The 18,770-nt window shown below is 38.1% G+C and overlaps 1 protein-coding gene across 1 annotated transcript in view; it reads left to right on the forward strand.

Annotated features, from left to right (window-relative positions):
• The window catches only part of KIAA1024L (KIAA1024-like ortholog), a 28,831-nt gene extending 11,451 nt beyond the window's left edge, over nucleotides 1–17,380 (forward strand). The window contains exons 2-3 of the mRNA XM_006886035.1: nucleotides 8,367–8,594; nucleotides 17,201–17,380. Of these exons, the coding sequence (XP_006886097.1) occupies nucleotides 8,367–8,594; nucleotides 17,201–17,380 (408 nt within the window). The remainder of the gene's footprint in view (nucleotides 1–8,366; nucleotides 8,595–17,200) is intronic.
• Nucleotides 17,381–18,770: the final 1,390 nt, after the last annotated feature.

Here is an 18,770-nt window from a genome sequence, read left to right on the forward strand (position 1 = left end):
TTCCCCTCCTGTGCTGTCCCTCTACCCTACCAAGCATGATGTTCTTCTCCAAGGACAGGTCCCTCCTTTTAACATGGCCAAAGTATGTCAGACGAAGCCCCAGAATCCTTGCCTCCAAGGAGTAGCTTGGTTTAACCCTCTCCAGGTTGAATCTGTTTGTTTTCTTGGCAGTCTATGGTACATTCAATACTCTTTTTCAGCACCACAGCTCAAAAGCATCAATTTTCCTTCTATCCTCCCACTCATTGTCCAACTCCCTGACGCATAACAAGTGATTGCAAAGACCATGGCCTGTATCAGACACACAGTCTCCAGAGAGATACCATCTCCTCTTTGGAGAGGTCCCTAACAACAGACTTTCCCATTGCAATACGTCTTTTAATTTCACTCAGATTATTTTCCCATTGTGCTTCTTAACTTCTGCTGCATCTCTGCTCAAGTTCCCTTTACCTTTCTAACATTGTGGACTTGTCTTTTTTTTTTTTCTTCTACGCAATATTGCTAGATATGTTTTTCGTCTCCTTAGTAATTTAAACAACAAATTTCAACTTTTTTGATCCTTGCCATTTTATATTTGTCATTGTTTCATTGACTAATGCTGCTTCTTTTATTATGTCGTTTTGACTGCTTTCTTAGATTTGCTCTGTGGCTTCGTTTTTTAATGTTTTAGACTGATTGTTTTTTAATGCATTTATTTTCTTATTATTCCTTAACAAAGTAAATATATATACTTGCAATATTCCCTCAAAATATCATTTCAGCTCTTGCCAGTAATTTTCCTTATAAAATTATTCACTTTAAGTCTGTTCTCAAATTTTTAATTTTCATTATTCATTTAAATGTATTCTAAAACTACTACTGAAATATTATCTCATTCTTTTTGATTCCTATCTACATTGTGTGTAGTCAGCAAACATGATCTACAAAATGTTAAATATTGAAAATTTATCTTAGAGTTAGCACATTATTAATCATTGTAATGTTGAGTATGACTTAAAAGAGAGAACTTTCAATTATTGAACACAGATATATGTCTATGCCACTTAATTAAACTTATTCATTTTATTGCTCAAATTGTTACCCTGAACTATTTTTTTCTTGCTTCATAAATTACATACGTATTTTTCTTCTTGTAATTATCTCAAGTTTTTACTAATCAGTTTATGGGGATATTTTATTACCTGCATGCAAGTTTATAATTTTTTCATCTTATCCACAATATCTACTTTTATTCATTTTATAAAAATGCTCCTTGTATCTGTCTTTCTTTTAAAGTCTGCTTTATCTGTCATGTTAAAGCTTTCTTAGTGGATAGTAAGAGTAGGTTAAATTATGTTATGGGAAAAAATACTCAAATTCCTGGTGCTTTGAAATAAAATATAATTCTAATTTATAGAAATAAATGGCTGCAGTTTTGATTTTGTTCTTTTTAAATTATCAAAGAGTCAAAAGTTTCTTTAAGGTTTAGGCCTATGGGATTTTTGGTAATGCATTTTCCACATAACTTAGTAGATTGGTTGTTAGTATTGTTACTGTTGTTGTTATGTGCCATCAAGTAACTTGAAACTCATAGCAACCATGCATACAACAGCTCTGAATCCTGCACTATCTTGAGACAAACTCACTGTCTCTGACACATTTACCCCCATTACCACAGTCACTGAGTTAATCCATCTCATACAGGGTCTTCCTCTCTTGCACTTTCCTTCCACCCTTATAAGCATGATATCTCTCTCCAACGATTGGTCCCGCCTTGCAACATGCCTAAAGTATGTCAGATTGAGCTTCAAAATCCTTGCCTCCAAGGATCATGCTGGTTTCATTCTATCTAGGAAGGATTTGTTTGTTCTTCTAACAGTCATATTCAATAATCTTCTCCATCACCACAACTCAAATGCATCCATTCTTCTTCTATCATCCTTAGTCATTATCTTGCTTGCCAATGCATAGCAAGTTATTGCAAAGACCATAGCCTGGATCCCATGCACCTTAGTCTCTAGACTGACATCGTTGCTCCTCAGTACTCTGAAGAGGTTCATAACAGCAGATTTTCCCAATGCAATTTGTCTCTTAATTTCCTGGCTGCAGGTATCAAGAGTGTTAATTGTGAAGCCAGGAAAGCTTAAGCTGTAAATAACCTCAATCCCTTCATCAGTTATCATGAGCTGCCAATCAGCCCAGTGGTGAGAATTTTTCTTTTTTGATGTTGAGCTTCAATTCATATTGAAGGCTGTAGTACTTTACCCTCTGCCTCATATGTCTCAGGTCCTCCTTAGTTTCAGCAAGCAAGGGTGAGTCATCTGTATAACATAGACTGTTAATGAGTCTTTCCCTAATCCTGATGCCACACTCCTCTTCATAGAGCCTAGCCTCCCAGATGATCTGTTCTGCATATATATTGAAAAGGTATGGACACAGGATGTACCCTGACAGATTCCTTTTTTAAATTTTGAACCATGCAGTGTTTCCTTGTCCTGTTCTAATGACTGCCTCCTAGTCCTAATATAGGTTTCTCAAAAACACAATCAGGTGTTCTGGGACTTCTATTCTTCTCTGAGCTAGCCATAGTTTGTTATGATCTACACAGTCAAATGCCTTTGCATAGTCAATGAAACACAGACAATCCTCTGCTACTCTCTGCTTTCGGTCAAGATTGGCTATACTATCCCTAGTACGTAGCCTGTTCTAAACTCAGCCTGCACATCTGGCAGTTATCTGTTGATGTGCTATTCCAGTCGTTTTTGGATAGTTTTCAGCAAAATCATGCTTGCATGTGATATTAATGTTGTTGTTTAATAATTTCCGTACTCTGTAGGGTTACCTTTTTTTTTTTTTGAATGAAAACAAACATGGATATCTTCCAATCATTTGGACAGGTGGTTGTCCCCCAGATTTCTTGGCACAACTTGGTGAGTGCATTCAGGGCAGCATCTGTTTGTTGAAATATGTCAATTCATATTTCATCAATTCCTGGAGCCTTGTTTTTTGCCAATTCCCTCAGAGCACCATTAACTTGTTCTTTCATCACCATAGGCTCTTGCTCATATGTTGTTTCATGAAATTCTTCTGTGTCAGCCAATTCTTTTTGGTACAGTGACTCTGTATACTCCTTACATCTTCTTTTAATGCTTCCTGGATCATTTTAATAGTCTGCCCAAAGCATCCTTGAGAATTGCAACTAGAGGTTTGGATTTGTTCTTCAGTTCCTTCAGCTTAAGAAATGCTGAGAGAGTTTGACTCTTTTGATTTTCCAACTCTAAGCCTTTGCACATTTCATCTTAATATTTTGCTTTGTCTGCCTGTGCTGCTCTTTGAAATCCATTCAGCTCTTTAACTGTTTCTTTCCTTTGCTTTTGTGGAAGAAGGATGAGCAATCTCCCTCTGAAAACCGGCTGGAAGGTAAGCTATGGGTGGTTCTGACTCGATGGTAAACAACAACAATAACAACATGACAAATTACACCATGAGGGGTCCTGGTAGACAGGAAACCCAAGCTGAAAAGCTACTGCCATCAAATGTACTCCAACTCATGATGACCTTTCAGTGGGTTTCTAAACTGTAAATCCTGATGCAAGGAGACAAACTTTCTCCCCAGGAGCAACTGGTGAATTTGAACCACTGGCTTTACCCCGCCCCCCAACCCCCAGCCTGTTATGCCTGCCAGTAAAACCCTTTGATCAATAGAAAAGGTAGAGAATAAATAAAAAATCTAGCCAGGGGTCTTAGGAGCCAACTCTGAATTTTAGAAGCCATATATCTCAATCTATGTGCCATGTAGCCATGAAAAAGACACAGATATGCTGAGCTTCCATCAATCAGCCATTATCTGCCATAGCCTGTAATTCTTTTTGTTAAATTCATGTTCTCTCGTCTTCCTTCATCAAGAACATAATCACTCTTTATCAAGAGAGAAACAAAAACCGCAACCAACCTAGGTTATCCTGTCACCTCTGACATTTAGCAGTTTTCCTCCATTTCATTATACCTTTTAAACTCCATTAAAGTAGGAATAGAAACACTACATACAGTAAAGGTTTAATTTCTGAACGAGAAAAATGAGAAATATAGCAAATCAAAAGTAATACTAAAACCCCATTGGGAATACTTCGTAGATCTCCTTTTTTTATGGTGGGGAAAGTGATTGATGTAACCTGATTTCTTCCTTTAAAGCAATGACTCAACAAGCAATGGCTTTATTTTTTAACTCTGTCACCTCAGAACCCTTGCTTGGAGCTTCAAAAGGAGAAAGTAAAGGAAATTGACCCAAGGCTTTTGTAGAAGATTTTAGCAGCCAGCCTTGGAAGTAGTCTCTCTTACTTTTCTCCACACCTCATTGACTCCAATTACACCACAGGACAAACCAGGAAATGTAGTAATTTTATGTGTTCAGGAAGTAGAAACAAATACTGTAAGCATTTACCTAATTGCCACAACATCCAGTTCTCATTTACTTATTGTAGCATAACTTGTGCAGCATATTTTTTTACATTCCTTGGTAAGCTTCTTTTCTGAGTCCTTATACTTAAGATTGTCCTTATTAGCTGTGTGATCAAGTCAGCTCTAACACATAGTGACTATATGGACAACAGAATAAAACATATCACTGGTGTCCTGAAGGCCATTGCTGCAGCTGCTGGGTCAGCCCATCTCATAAAGGATCATCCTCTTTTGCTCTGACTTTTTATTTACCAAGGATAACGTGTTTCTCTAGGCACTGGCGCCTCCTACTAACATGCCCGAGTGTATGAGACGAAGTCTTCTCTTCATTGCTTCCAGGAACTTTCTGCCAGACTTCTTCCAAGTCACATTTGTTCCTTCTCTTGGCAGATCGTAGTACATTCAGTATTTTTCACCAATAATGCAATTCAGAACCAGTAATTCTTCAGTCTTCGTTGTTCATTGTTCAACTTCCATATGCATATGAGACAAATGAAAATACCATATATTGGGTCAAGCACACCCTTTCGTGGTTGTTATAGGAGGTGTTGAGGCTGTTCCAACTCACAGTGACTCTCTGTACAGCAGAACAAAACACAGCCCAATCCTATGACCACATACCATCTTCACAAAACACTCTCCAAACTGTGAGTATATACAGCCTCTGCTGTGCGTGTGTCCCTTGGAGCAGCTATTTTATTGGAATTTCATTTAAAATATCTGATCTGATAATCTCAGTCATTTAACTAGAAGGATTAACCCAATCTTAACTAACATGTTGTCCTGTGCTGTCAAGTTGGAACTGACCCATAACTGACCCTCCAGAGGATTTTCAGAGGCAGGTAAGGATGAGAGGAGATTGCTCATCTTTCTTCCACGGAGTAGCTGGTGGATTTGAACCATGTGCCTTCAGGATTGCAGTGCACCTTCTTATCTCTAGGCCACCAGATCTCCCTATTTAATATGGTTACTGTTAAATATTTCTTTCTGTTTTTCTTATAACTTTTTAGTTTCCTTTTTAAAAATATTTATGAACTTTATTTTTTCCTACTGTTCTATTAACAATTTATATCAATTGTTTAGAAACAATGCATACCCTACTATTTCTAAGGAGCCCTGATGGCACAAAGAGTTGAGTGTTCAGCTGCTAATGAAAATGTTATTGGTTCAAATCCCTTCAATGGCTTTACAGGAGAAAGACCTGTTGATCAGAATATACCCACTAGAGCAGTTAGTTCTCTGTCACACAGAGTCACTAGGAGCTTTTGGGCTCAGTATTACACTTCAACAAAGTGTGATTTTTTTTTATATATTTTTAGACATGTTTCTACAAACTAATTGAAAGATTTCTTAAAATATTTTAATTTTATAAAGATTTGTATAAAAAGAACAAACAGAATTATTTTAGATTAAGTGCAGTCAGATCCTTCTTCGAGGTAAGGCTGAGTCTTCATCTCATATACTTTTGGGCATGTTGTAAGGAGTGGCGAGTCTCTGGAAAAGGAAATCATGCTTAGAAAGCAGGAGCATTAAAGAAGGAGAGGACGACCGTCAGTGAGAGGACTTCACCTGGTGATTGTTGTTGCAATGGGCTTCACACAGCAGAGGTGGAGAGGATGAGGATGGATTAAGCAAGGTTTGGATCTGATGTTCACAGGATCACTGGGACTTGGAATTGACTTGGAGGCCCCAAACCACAATAGAAACACATGTTTATGTTTTCTCTTATTTTTAAAATCACTAACAGCTGAGTGTTTCAATTGCTGATTTACCATAAAATCAATGCTTGCTTAACTTTATCAATGCTTGCTTAGAGCAATTTGTGTGTGTGTGTATATATTTATTATTCAAATATATTTGTATATATATAAATTCTCAATGTTCTTTCATTTTAATATTTCCTTCTGGGATCAATTTTCTTCTTTAAGTACCTTCTTAAAGGTTCTTTTATTTATTATCTATTATATACTTTCTCAGTTTTTGTCTGAATGCCTTATTTCATGCTCTTTATTGAATTATAATTTATATGTACTTAAAGGATATAAGGATTAAAGGCTGTAAGCATTGATAAACAGAATAATGGGGAATACAAAAAAGTCTAGGTGAGGTTCAAAATGTTCATTTTTTAAATAGATAGATTAAATGCAATTACTTTAGATTACTAGATATTGAAAATCATGATAGTGCTTTCTACAATCCTCTTGTATTTTGCTCTGGTAAGTTTCATCTTTTTAAATTTGGAGTAGAATTTAAATAACATGTAATTTTGCCCCTTAAACTATTTGAACAAATTTCATGAAAACACAAATGAACCTCACTCATTATAAAATACTTCTTATCTTGTCAACAAAATGTTAATAAAATTACAATATTAATTTCCCTTTGCATGTCTTCTTAGTATAAAATTGACATGCAAAGCAAAAATAAGAGATAACTCTCAAAAATTTTAATAATAAGATTTAGAAATTTAGACTTCAATAATCTTTTAGAATATAGCCCTTATTATTGTATTCTTTTTTAAATTATTTTTTTTCCTTAGGTATCTATGCATTATAGGACAACGAATTTTTCTTTTAACTCTGAAACTGTATTTTCCTCTTTTATAGAACTTCCTTATTTAAGAAGCTCAGTGAATAGGCTAGCATCCAAGGAATCTGACAAACCCAATTTATCAATGTCAAAAGCATTACCCCACTCCAAAGATGATCAAACATGTCTAGCCTTGAAGCAAAAAATTTAAAAAAAAAAAGAGTAAGACTTATGTGAAACTCAAACAATCTAAATTTCATAGCAAATTATTTTTTGCACAATTCAGAAACATTGTTAATGAGGCTATCCATCTTTTAGACAAATGCTAAGTGCAAAAGATTTATTATTTCATTGAGAACTTCAGTGTTATATAATGTAAATTGATCTTGAGCAGAGCAACAATGCAGCCAGAGAGATTCTCCACGTTGATGTCCAAGTATGTGAAAAATGCATGGATTAGTGAAATTCAAGGCCAAAAGAAAGCCATCTATTTTATCTAGGTGATCCCCTCCTTGCCAGTTATTTTAAATGGAAAATATGCAGTATTAGTTTACAGTATAAGCTTATATAAACATATTTACTGTGACACATACTTCAATGAATGTCAACGACATTAATAAAGAAATTTCTATTGAAAATCACAAATACAACTCAGAAAAACTTTAATTTCTATTAAGTGTTCTTTATCTAGAACTGCTGAAACATATTGAACACCATTTGAACAATGAAGCAAAAAGTTACATTATATAACACACACCAGTGCAAAGCTTAATCAGCCTAGTCCCCCAAAATGACTGGCCTAAGAATCATAAGTGACTGGTTATAAGCTTATCATTATTTCCTTAAGGCAAGCCTAGAAAATTTCTCTTCATTTTGGCTTTGCTGAACATTATAGTAATGCTAAATGTTATTTTTATTGGTCATTAAATACACCAAAGAAAAGGACAATAATTTCTAACTCAACATAAGTGAGATGGAGGGAAAATAGCTTTGCTCAGATTCATGATGAATTACAGAATGAGGTTGTTTCTTTTTTGTTGTGTGCCATCGAGTTGGAATCCACACGTAGTTGGGTTTCCACGAGGTTTTCAGGGACAGCAAATGACACAGGAGGAGACTGCCCATCAGTCTCCCACAGAGCAGCTGGTGGATTCAACCCATTTGCCTCATAGCTATAAAATAACGTTTGAATAAGTGATGTTTTAGTCTGAGTAAGACCACACATGAAGAAAGAATTTAATTATTAGAAGCACTTGTGATCAGGTTAAATCATAAGATCCTTGCTCTCATCTGTGGGATTTCCAGGAAAATTAGAAAATTTTCAGGTCCGATTATCTCAAGTCACATTCTATGAGAAGTTCCTGCAGTAAAAGAAGCCTTTTGTTTCTGTCTCTTCACAGAGAGAAAAGAAGAATCTCACTATGCAACGAATTAGGAACGCGGCTGTGGAGGGCCCTGTGGTTCCCGAGATGCCCCCACCCTCCCTGTCATCAGTTCTGAAGAATAACCCATTATATGGTGATATAAGCTTGGAGGAAGCGATGGAAGACAGAAGAAAGAATCCTTCGTGGACCATTGAGGATTATGACAAGCGTTCTTTGCACACCAACCTCTCCGACCACCTGAAGGTAACCAAGTTAGGGAACCATCTCCTTCGTTTAAAGCAACAAATCAGTTAATCTTTTTTTAAAAGGGTCTATTGGTGCTCCACAAACCAGGTATTCTTTGTAAAGCACAAAATCTCTACATTTTAGGTCTTTTCAGTCTTTTGAGATCCTTATGTCCATCCTTGTTAAGATTTTTCTTTGTTTAGAGTTTAGCAATTTCAGCATATTCTGGCTTTGTGTATGACGTAGAGGAAAATAGCTGATTGTGGCAAAGAAGAAAGATTTTCAAACAGAAGGAAAGTTGTATGAAAATGAAGTTGTAAAATTATCCCCCCAACAAGTTTGTGAGGATTTATGCACATGGATCATTATGATCTGATTCTTTATTCAACAATTATTGAAAAAAAATTACTGATTTCTTTATCTTGGGCACTTGGAAAAAGCGGTTCTCATCAAACATTTTATTTCATTCCACTTGGTGATTTAAGATTGCACATTTACATTTTGGTCATTTTCCTGTGTCTCAGTAACAAAACAAAACAAAAACATTTCCACATAGGAAAAGTATGCAATGAACTCATTCACCCAGCTTAAACCCAACTTAAGCTCTTCTTTCTTTTCCCCCTCCAACCCCCCTGATGTTCATCCACTACAGAGAAGATCCAGAAATACCTGAAAAGTAAAGCAGGAGGCCCTGGGTTTTGCAAATGAGACACATTCCTACCTAGTCTTGGCTTGCCTGTGCTTGCACCAGGGCCAAGAATGCCCAACAGTGAATACTTGTTTGAAACTTCATGACTTAAACACTCTCTCTGACTCTGTCTGTCTCTGTTTCTGTCTCTCTCTCTCTGTGTATGACCACAGCATGTCTGATTAAAAACCTACACACATCTAAGGATTTCAAATACTCATTCCTCGAAAGACACTGTTATCAAGTATCTCTGAACTTTCTTAATATTTTAGTGCATTTAATGCATATCTCTTCCTTAATGTAGTTTCTCTTGTAGAGAAGTTTTCAAAAGAGATGTTTCCCCATAGAAACATAATCCTGGGATCTTCAGTGGGCTTCTGGGAAGCCCACTGTAAAGAAGGGCACAAGTGACCGTATGGTCTTAAAAGAAAGTACCAGCTTATTATGCAAATATTTTCTAATCATCACTTAGCCCTTCTTTTCTTCTCTTAGCTGATTATATGCATGAAAAGGGGCCTCTAAAGATGAATATTATGGTCACGCCCTAAAATGTTCATCTAACTGGGCAGATAAATAAGAAATGACTAAAGCACAAGATACATGAAGATGACTAGAATTGTCCAGAGTGTTGTTAAAATTTAGAAGGTAATTAAATCACATCTGACTGGGGGTGGGGGGGGAACCAAAAACAAAACCCAAACAACTTCATGGGAAAATGTGTTTATGTTGGGTTCAGAGGGTGTGTGGAGCTGCAAGGCTATATGCATTGTTTGTGTGAGGAGACCTTAAGGAAGAGTAGCAATAGCATAGGTACAAAACGTAAGACAATCAAAGGGAAAAGTAGCTAAGTGTTGTTAGGCCTACAGTTTAAGTGGGGGTTGGAAAAAGAAAAGATCAGCTAAAACACTTTTTTTGAAAAATATTAGGTGTTGTTAGGTGTCCTCGTGTCCCCTCCAACTCACGTCAATACTATAAACAGCCCGAAACCTTGCCCTGTCTGTTTCATGCTGATGATTTCTCCACGCTCAAGCCATTGTTGCAGTCCTTGTGTCAGTTGATTTCTTGAGTGTTCTTTCCGCTTTTGTAACTTTCTGCTTTTCCCAGAATGTAGTCTTTTTTGCCAGTGGCTGGCTTCTCCTGATATCATGTCATATATATATATATGAGATGAAGGTTCACCATCTTTGCCACTAAGGTACACCCTGGTTTCACTTCCTTCAAGATTGATTTGTTGGTTCTTTTGCCAGTCCCTGGAATAATCGATTGTGTTCAGCAACACAATTCAGAGACATCAATTCTTCTTCAACCATTCCCTCACTCACTGCAGTTGCGTTGATACCAACTCATTGCTGACACTCCAGGGGTTCTTCAGAGGGTGCAAATCTCACTGGAAGAGAGTGCTCACATGCCTCCCGTGGAGCGGCTGGTGGATTTAAACTGCCTGCCTCTAGGTTGCCAACATTTACATGTGGATAAAGCAACTGAAAATAGCATTATTTGAGTCAGATGACACCTTAATCTTTTTTGTTGTTACTGGGTTTAGAATTCTTTTTTAAATCGGGTGTTTTGTTGTTGTAATTTGTGTGAAAGTTTGAACATCATACTGAATTTTCATTCAATCATTCATATCCATTATGTTTTATAAAATTACTTAAAATGTATTAATAAAATCTATGACAATGTCTAATTAAATATTTGTTATATATTGCCTTTCTCTTCACCAAACTAATCAATTTATTGATTTTTGCACCTTAGGTAACAGTCATCTGAACTCTTTAATACTTTAAAGTGGTCTTTGACAGCAGATTTTTCCAATGTAACAGGTCTTTTGAATTCCTGACTGCTGCTGCCGTGGGAATTGAGTGTGGGTGGATCCAAGTAAAATGACTGACAACTCCAATCTTTTCTCCATCTATTATGATGTGGTCATTTGGTCTAGTGATGAAGATTTTCACTTTCTCCATAGTGAGATGTAATATATACATATACATATATGCATATACATATACATATACATATACATATACTTATACATATGCTATGTCTTGGGTCTTTTTAGTGTCTTCTCCACTTTCTACAAGCAAGGCTGTGAGGTCTGCATAATGGAGGTTGTTGATGAAAATTTCTTTAATCTTAATGCCACAGTCTTCTTCTTATAGTCCAGCTTCTTGAATGATTTGCTCAGCTATCAAGAGAATAGCTATAGAGAGAGGATAAAACTCTGATGCACATCTTTCCTCATCTTAAACAACACACTATATCATTGTTCTGTTCAAATAACTGTATCTTGGTCTAGGAAGAGGTTTTAAATAAGCACAACTATGTGTCATGGGATTCCCATTTTTCTCAATTTTGTTTGCAATTTTTCACTAGCCGCACAGTTGAATACCTTGTAGTCAATGAAATACATCATAGTAAACATATTTCTGGTATTCTCTGCAAGGAGGCATTCATCTAATGTTAACAATGATGTTCCTCATTTTAAAGCCTGTTCTGAATCCAGTTTGAATTTCTAGAATTTTCCCATTGATGTACCATTCCAGCCAATGTTTAGTAATTTTCAGCCAGATTTTAATTGCATGTGATAGTAATATTATTCCGCAATTTCCTCACTTTTTAGGATTACCTGGGTTTTTTTAGAATTAGAACAAATACAGGTTTTGTCTAGTCCATTGGCCAAACAGCTCTTTTCCCAAATTTTTTGTTATAGATTTCTAAGACTCAGAATTCCAAAGCTGAATAGAACAGTCTTTATGTTTAGGGAGAATAAGCCACTACCAACAGTGGACACATTGCTTTCCTAAAACTGGGATCTACTCCGACCCTGGTAAATCTCCTGCATGCCCATCTACTCTCGAAGCAATGACCCTTCAGATGGGAGAGAATGGTATCATATGACCTCATGATACCATTTGACAACCCACTATATATGAGGGGAGCAAACGATGCCATGATTTTGTTTTAGCATCTTTCCCTACCTCAGGAAGACTCCTATTGAGATGCCTTGACTCAGTGTCTATAACAATGAGATGAAGGACAGCAGAGACTGTGAGGATGACAAAGGCTCAGACAGGACTTCTTTTCATTGTACGTGAGGTTATGTGAATTAGAGTCAACTCTATAACACCCAACCAGACCATCATCTCATTTCTTCAACTTCTTTCACCAACATCCTTTCCACCTCTCATCATTTGTATCCAGAGTTCTTCCTTATTTTGTGAAACCTCGACATTACTCTTGGGCTGCAGAAGTCTAGGCATTTCTAGCCATTACCTTCTTTTAAGAGCTTACAAAGATGTTCTAGTTGTGGGGAGAATTCTTTCTAAATGTCCTCTATTAAAATTCTAAGTTATCAGAAACTTAGAAAACAGAGAAGAGAAAAGAAGGCTTACCTTGAATTGTTATTATTGTTATGTGCTGTTGAGTTGCCTGTGACTCATAGCAACCCTGTGTACAACAGCTCTGAAGCCAGACCTGTCCTGAACCAGTCTCACTGACTTCGATACCCTTGCTCCCATTGCCCTGGTTACTGTTTCAATCCATCTCATCCAGCGTCTTCCTCTCTTGTACTGACCCTCCAGCCTTCCAAGCATGATGTCCTTCTCGAAGGATTACTGCTTCCTGGCCACGTGCCCAAAGTATATGAGACAGAGCTTCAAAATCCTAGCCTTCAAGGAGGTTTCACCCTCTCCAAGACAGACCTAGTTGTTTTCTTGGTGACCATTTGTATGTTCAAGACTTCTCCAGCACCACAACTCAAAGGCATCGGTCCTTCTTTTGTCATTCTTAGTCATTGTCTAGATCTCTGATGCATAACAAGTAATGGCAAAAACTATGGCCTGGATCAGGCACAACTCAGTCTCTAGACTGACCTTGCTGCTTCTCAGCACTCTGGAGAGGTCCCTGACAATAGATTTACCTAATGCAATTCATCTTGTGATTTTCTGACAGCTGATGCCAAGAACGTTAATTGCAGAGCCGTAACTGATAACAACCTCAATCTCTTCTCCAGCCATCATGGTGCTGCCAATTGGCCCACTCGTGAGAATCTTTGTCTTCTTGATGCTGAGCTTCAATCCACAGGGAAGACTACAGTCCTTGAACTGTAGCAAGGACTTCAGCAGCAAGCATTTCAGGTCCTCCTCAATTTCAGCAAGTAAGGTTGTGAGTATCATCTGCATAATGGAGGTTATTGATGAGTCTTCTTCCAATACTGAAGCCACATTCCTCCACATAACACCCAGGCTCTTGAATGATCTGTTCTGCATATAGATTGAAAAGGTATGGAGACAAGATGCATCCCTGAGACACTCCCTTTCTGATTTTGAATCATATAGTGTTTCCTTGTTCTGTTCTGAGGACTGACTGCTTCCTGGTCAAAAGATAGTTTTCACCAAAGTATAATCAAGTGCTCTACAAAGAAGGAGGAAAAAGAAGAAAAGACCAAAATGGATGTCAGAAAATATTCTTAATATTGCACTAGAGCACTGAGAAGCCAAAACAAGGGGAAGAAATAAAGAAGTTAAGGAGCTGAATAGAAGATTTCAAAGGGCAGCACAGAAAGAGAAAGTATTATAATGAACTGTGCAAGGAGCTGAAGTAAAAAAATTAAAAGAGCTGAAATTACTCAGAATTTCATAAGCTGATGGAATTAAAGAACAAATTCAAGCTTTGAGTTGTAATACTTAAGGATGCCAAGGGCAGAATATTGAATGAGCAAGAAAGCATTAAAACAAGATGGAAAGGGTATATAGAGTCACTGTACCAAAAAGAAGTGGCTGACACAGGAGAATTTAAAGAAATAACATGTGATCAAGTGACAATGATGATTAAGGAGGAAGGGCAGGCTGCTCTGAAGAACTTGGCAAAAAAGAAAGCTCAAGTAATTGATGGAATACCCATTGACATAGTTCAACAAACAGATGCTGCCCTGGGTGTGCTCAACAGGTTGTGCCAAGAAGTCCAGAGAGCAGCCACTTGGCCAATTGACTGAAAGAGATCCATACGTATTCCCACTGCAAAAGAAGGTGACCCTACAGAGTGTAGAAAGTATCATATCACTCATATCACACACAAGCAAAATCCTGATGAGGATTATCCAGAAATTACTAGAAGAGTGCATTGACCCAGAGCTACCAGAAACACAAGCTGGGTTTAGAAGAGGTTGTAGCATTAGAGACATTTATTGTCAATGTCAGGTGGATCTTGGCAGAAAGCAAGGAGTACCAGAAAGATATCTATCTGTGTTTCATTGACTATGCAAAGACATTTGACTGTGTGGATCACAACAAATTATAGTTAACCTCGAGGAGAATGGAAATCCCAGAACACATCTAATTGTCAAGACAAATTGTAAGCAGAATGAAGAGGAAGATGGTCTCTATTATGAACCCTCTTAGTGGAGAACAGAGGGAACGCAGCCGAGTAGTAGGAGGCTATGATGCAATCTAAGGGTACACAGTTCAAATCCACTAGCTGCTCCGTGGGAGAAGGATGAGCAATCTCTTCCCATGTGATTTATTGCCTCTGAAAACCTGCTGGAGGGTCAGCTATGAGTCTGTTCTGACTTGATAGACAAGAACAAGAATTGGAGAACAAAGGTTTAAACAAGAAAAGGACAGGTCTCAGACTAAAACACAAGCAAAACAGGTTAATATTAGAGAGGTCGAGGATGGTGTCTAAATAATCTAATTTTCATTAAGGATCATGCAAATTTTAATATTTGAAATTTTATATAGCTAAGAAGATCAAACTAATACAGAGGGAGTAGAAAAACACTTTTATTCCAAATCTACCTCGTCCCACTACATAAATGCATATTCCTCCCATATTTTTCAAAATTTTATTGTGTTTTGAGTGAAATCTTGTTTTTTTACATACATTTTATTTAATAACATCAGTTGCTATATTCACAGTATCTGATGGTCCATTCATTCCATATTGTCTTTCCCTTTGCCAAGATGACTAAATATTCATTGTTTATTAAATACGTTTCTACTCTGTCTTCAGGAGAGACCAGCCATTGGAGAAGGATCTCATGCTTGGAAAGGTGGAGGGACAGCGTAGGAGAGGAAGACCCCGATTGAGATGGATTAATATAGTGACTGGGGCAGTGGCGGTTGGTGTGTCGAATTTGGTGAGAGTGGCTCAGGACAGCACAGACCTCAGAGCTGCTATACGTAAGGTCACTATGGGTCACAGGCGACTTGATAGCACATAACAACAATTCTGTCTTACCCTCTCAAGTAATCATCCTAGTATGATTCTCTCTATTTAATTATGAAACTAGTTGATTGTAAGTTTCTTCCATCGGTGAACTTGAACCACTAAGCTTCCAGTTAGTAGCCTACTGCTTCAAACACTTTAACTATTGTGCCACCAGGGGACTTCTTTCTTCATTAGCAGTGTATCCTTAATTGTAAAGATGGTATTTTGACCCTTGGTGAACTCTGGTGGCATAGTCTGTAGGGAATTGCATTGCTAACCCAATTTCACCAGCAGCTCCTTGAGAGAAAGATGGACAATCTCCTCCAGATAGACCCAAAAAACTCACTGCAGGGTCAGCTATGAGTTAGGTTCTGCCTTGATGGCAGAGAGGGAGGGAGGGAGGGAAGGAGGGAGCGAGGGAGGGGGAGGGGGGAAGAGAGAGAGAGAGAGAGAAGGAGGCAAGGAGAGAGAAAGAATATTATCTATGGGAACTGGCTATTCAAGCCTGACTTAGAAACCCAGTAGAGACAATATCAGTGTGGGAGGTCCACTGAGGGTGAGCAGCCAGCCTGCAAGTGATTCAGGTAAGATCGACTGAGTCTAAACTGACTTTCTGGAAGAAGAGAAACTCGAGACACATAACAAATTTTAGTATGTGTCTATTAGATGTCAGACACAGACACTGAGCTTTTAAAAGAGAGATGAGAAGCAATGAAAGAAGGAAGGAAGGAGTGAGGGAGGGAAGGAAGGAGGGAGAAAAGAGTTACTGTGAAGGTTGCAGGTGATTATTAGATATAAGAGTTCAGATTCAGATGGTTCTGATGCTGGTGAAAGAAAAAGAACCACCAGCAGTAGGAGCTCATGGGAGAAGATATGCTGGGTCCTTTCTTCAGGAGGTCAGTGTTTCTCGGCACTGACTCTTGGCTGGCTAACTTTAATCCTTTACAAGGGAGACCAGCGGGCTCTTGGAAGGGACTCTTCTCTCATGAACATCTCAATAGTCCTCTACAGACAAAAAAAAGATCAAGCCTTTCAGCTCACCTACAGCAAAGGATTTTAATTTCATATCTATTCACTACCCTGATTTACAAACACTATAAAGGGCAAGAGACACCGACTTGGCTGAAATATTACCGAAATGTTGTTTTGTTTCTGACTCTCCAACTGAGCTGTTTAACAAACTGTGCTAAACCGGTTCCCACTTCCCACAAAGACTTTCAGATTGAGGCTGCAGGGGTTCTTGGCTGGCCTGAGGCTTTGGCTGGGTGTTCTTTCTATTCAGGGAAGCCCATGACACTTAAATCATGTGCCATGACACTTAAATCATGTGCCATTTTGAAGAAAAAAAGCAACAAAAAACAATGGCAACCAAAAAAACTCACCCAAACAAAAACACAAACAAGAGAAACTAGGAATCAGTTGCCACCTGAGCTATGTGGCATAACCTGGACTCCAGGTGACCCTGCATGTGAGTTGAACTGTGCTCCATGGAGTTTTTAGTGGCTGATTTTTGAGAAATGGATAGACAGGGTTTTCTTCCAAGGCACCTTTGGGTACATTTGAATCTCTGGCCTTTTTATCAGCAGCCAAGAGTGTTTGCACAACCCAGGGACACTAAACGTACTAGGAAAGGGCAAACAAGAACCTTCAATACCTCTGACAATGCGTAGTTAGGCAACCTTAATTTACTTGATTCACTGACTGTCTTCTCCATCTAATTTTCTTTTAGGAAAATCCTAATGACCTCCGGTTTTGGCTGGGAGACATGTACACACCAGGTTTTGATACCTTGTTGAGAAAGGAAGAAAAACAAGAGAAGCAATCAAAATACTGCCGCTTAGGTCTCCTTGTGCTCCTCGCTGCCTGTGTCTTGGTTTCCATAGTGACAGTCAGTGCACTTTTCACCTAAGGAAACCACCACAGCCAGAGCCACCTCCTAGTTCTTAAAATCTTCCTGAATAAACAAACATTTTCAGAAACTTGTGGTGCCTCTTGGTTATTAAATGTCTTTGTCCCCCACACCCAAAACCCTATGACCATCAAGTCAATTCAGCTTCATAGCAATCCTGTGGGACTGCAAACACTCCCACAGGCTCCCCAGGACTATAATCTTTAAGAGAAAAATGTCCACCTCATCTTTCTCCTGAATTGCTGGTGGTGGTTTGGAAATATTGACCTCTGAGTTAGAAGGTAAGCTTTTTAATCTCTATGCCAGCAGAACGTCTGCTAAAGTTGCCTGTGATAAGCTACCTTTCTCTACTTTGTTGTTACTGCCATCAGTTTTGGACTTAGAACTGACTCACCACACCCTCCAGCAGGTTTTCAGAGGCAGTAAATCACATGAAGGAGATGGCCCATCTTTCTCCCTTAGAGCAGCAGGTAGATTTGAACCACTGCCTTTAGGTTGACAGTGCAATTCCATATCATTAGGTCTGTAATAATTTGAGGCTCATCTTTGATTTTTTGGAAAGAAAGACTTCTGGGAAACAGTCATGGAGAACTCTTTAAATATAACAAGAGCAAAACATATTGGTAATTACAAAACAGAACCAACATTGTCAGTAATTTGGCTTTAATACTCGAACTATATTTACCTTGTATTAAAATACAGTTGACTAGATCACTTTTTGGCCAACTTCCAGATTAACAGGATTGAAAACTGGTCATGCTGCCAATTGGGTGGTATTTATCCCTGATCTATCTATCGTCTTTTAAGCCAGGAAAAGAAATGAAACTTAAATGAAGGAGACAAACAAAAAAAGACTATTCAAATCTATTCATATTATACTGGTAATCTTTTAGAATCTCTCACTGTCATATTGCAGTTTCAGTGGAATTAAACTTAGACAGGACACAGATATATAATTAATTACATTTAGACCTAATTTGCTTACACGTCCATCCAAATTGGTTAGTGTGACCTCTAAGGGCAGTAAGTATCCATTGGTTTAGCTTCCTCCTAGATGGGAGGCCCTAGAGAAGCAAAGAGAATAGAGTTTGAATACCAGCTGCTGTGCCATTTACTATTAACCCTAGTAAAAGTATTTCTAAAAGAAGGAATAAAACTACTTATCTCAATGTTGGTGCCTTTGAGTTGTGGTGCTGGAGAAAACTGTTGAACATATCATGGACGGCTAGAACAAACAGGCCTGTCCTGGAGAGGGTGAAACAAGGCTCCTCCCTGGAGGAAAGGATTTTGAGGCTCTGCCTCACATACTTTGGGCCTGTGGCCAGAAGGGACCGATTCTTGGAGAAGAATGTCATGCTTGGAAGGGTGGAGGGACAGCACAGGAGAAGAA

The sequence above is a fragment of the Elephantulus edwardii genome, unplaced genomic scaffold (assembly GCF_000299155.1).
Source record: "Elephantulus edwardii isolate Elephantulus edwardi_28Jun2011 unplaced genomic scaffold, EleEdw1.0 scaffold00046, whole genome shotgun sequence".
NCBI lineage: Eukaryota > Metazoa > Chordata > Mammalia > Macroscelidea > Macroscelididae > Elephantulus > Elephantulus edwardii.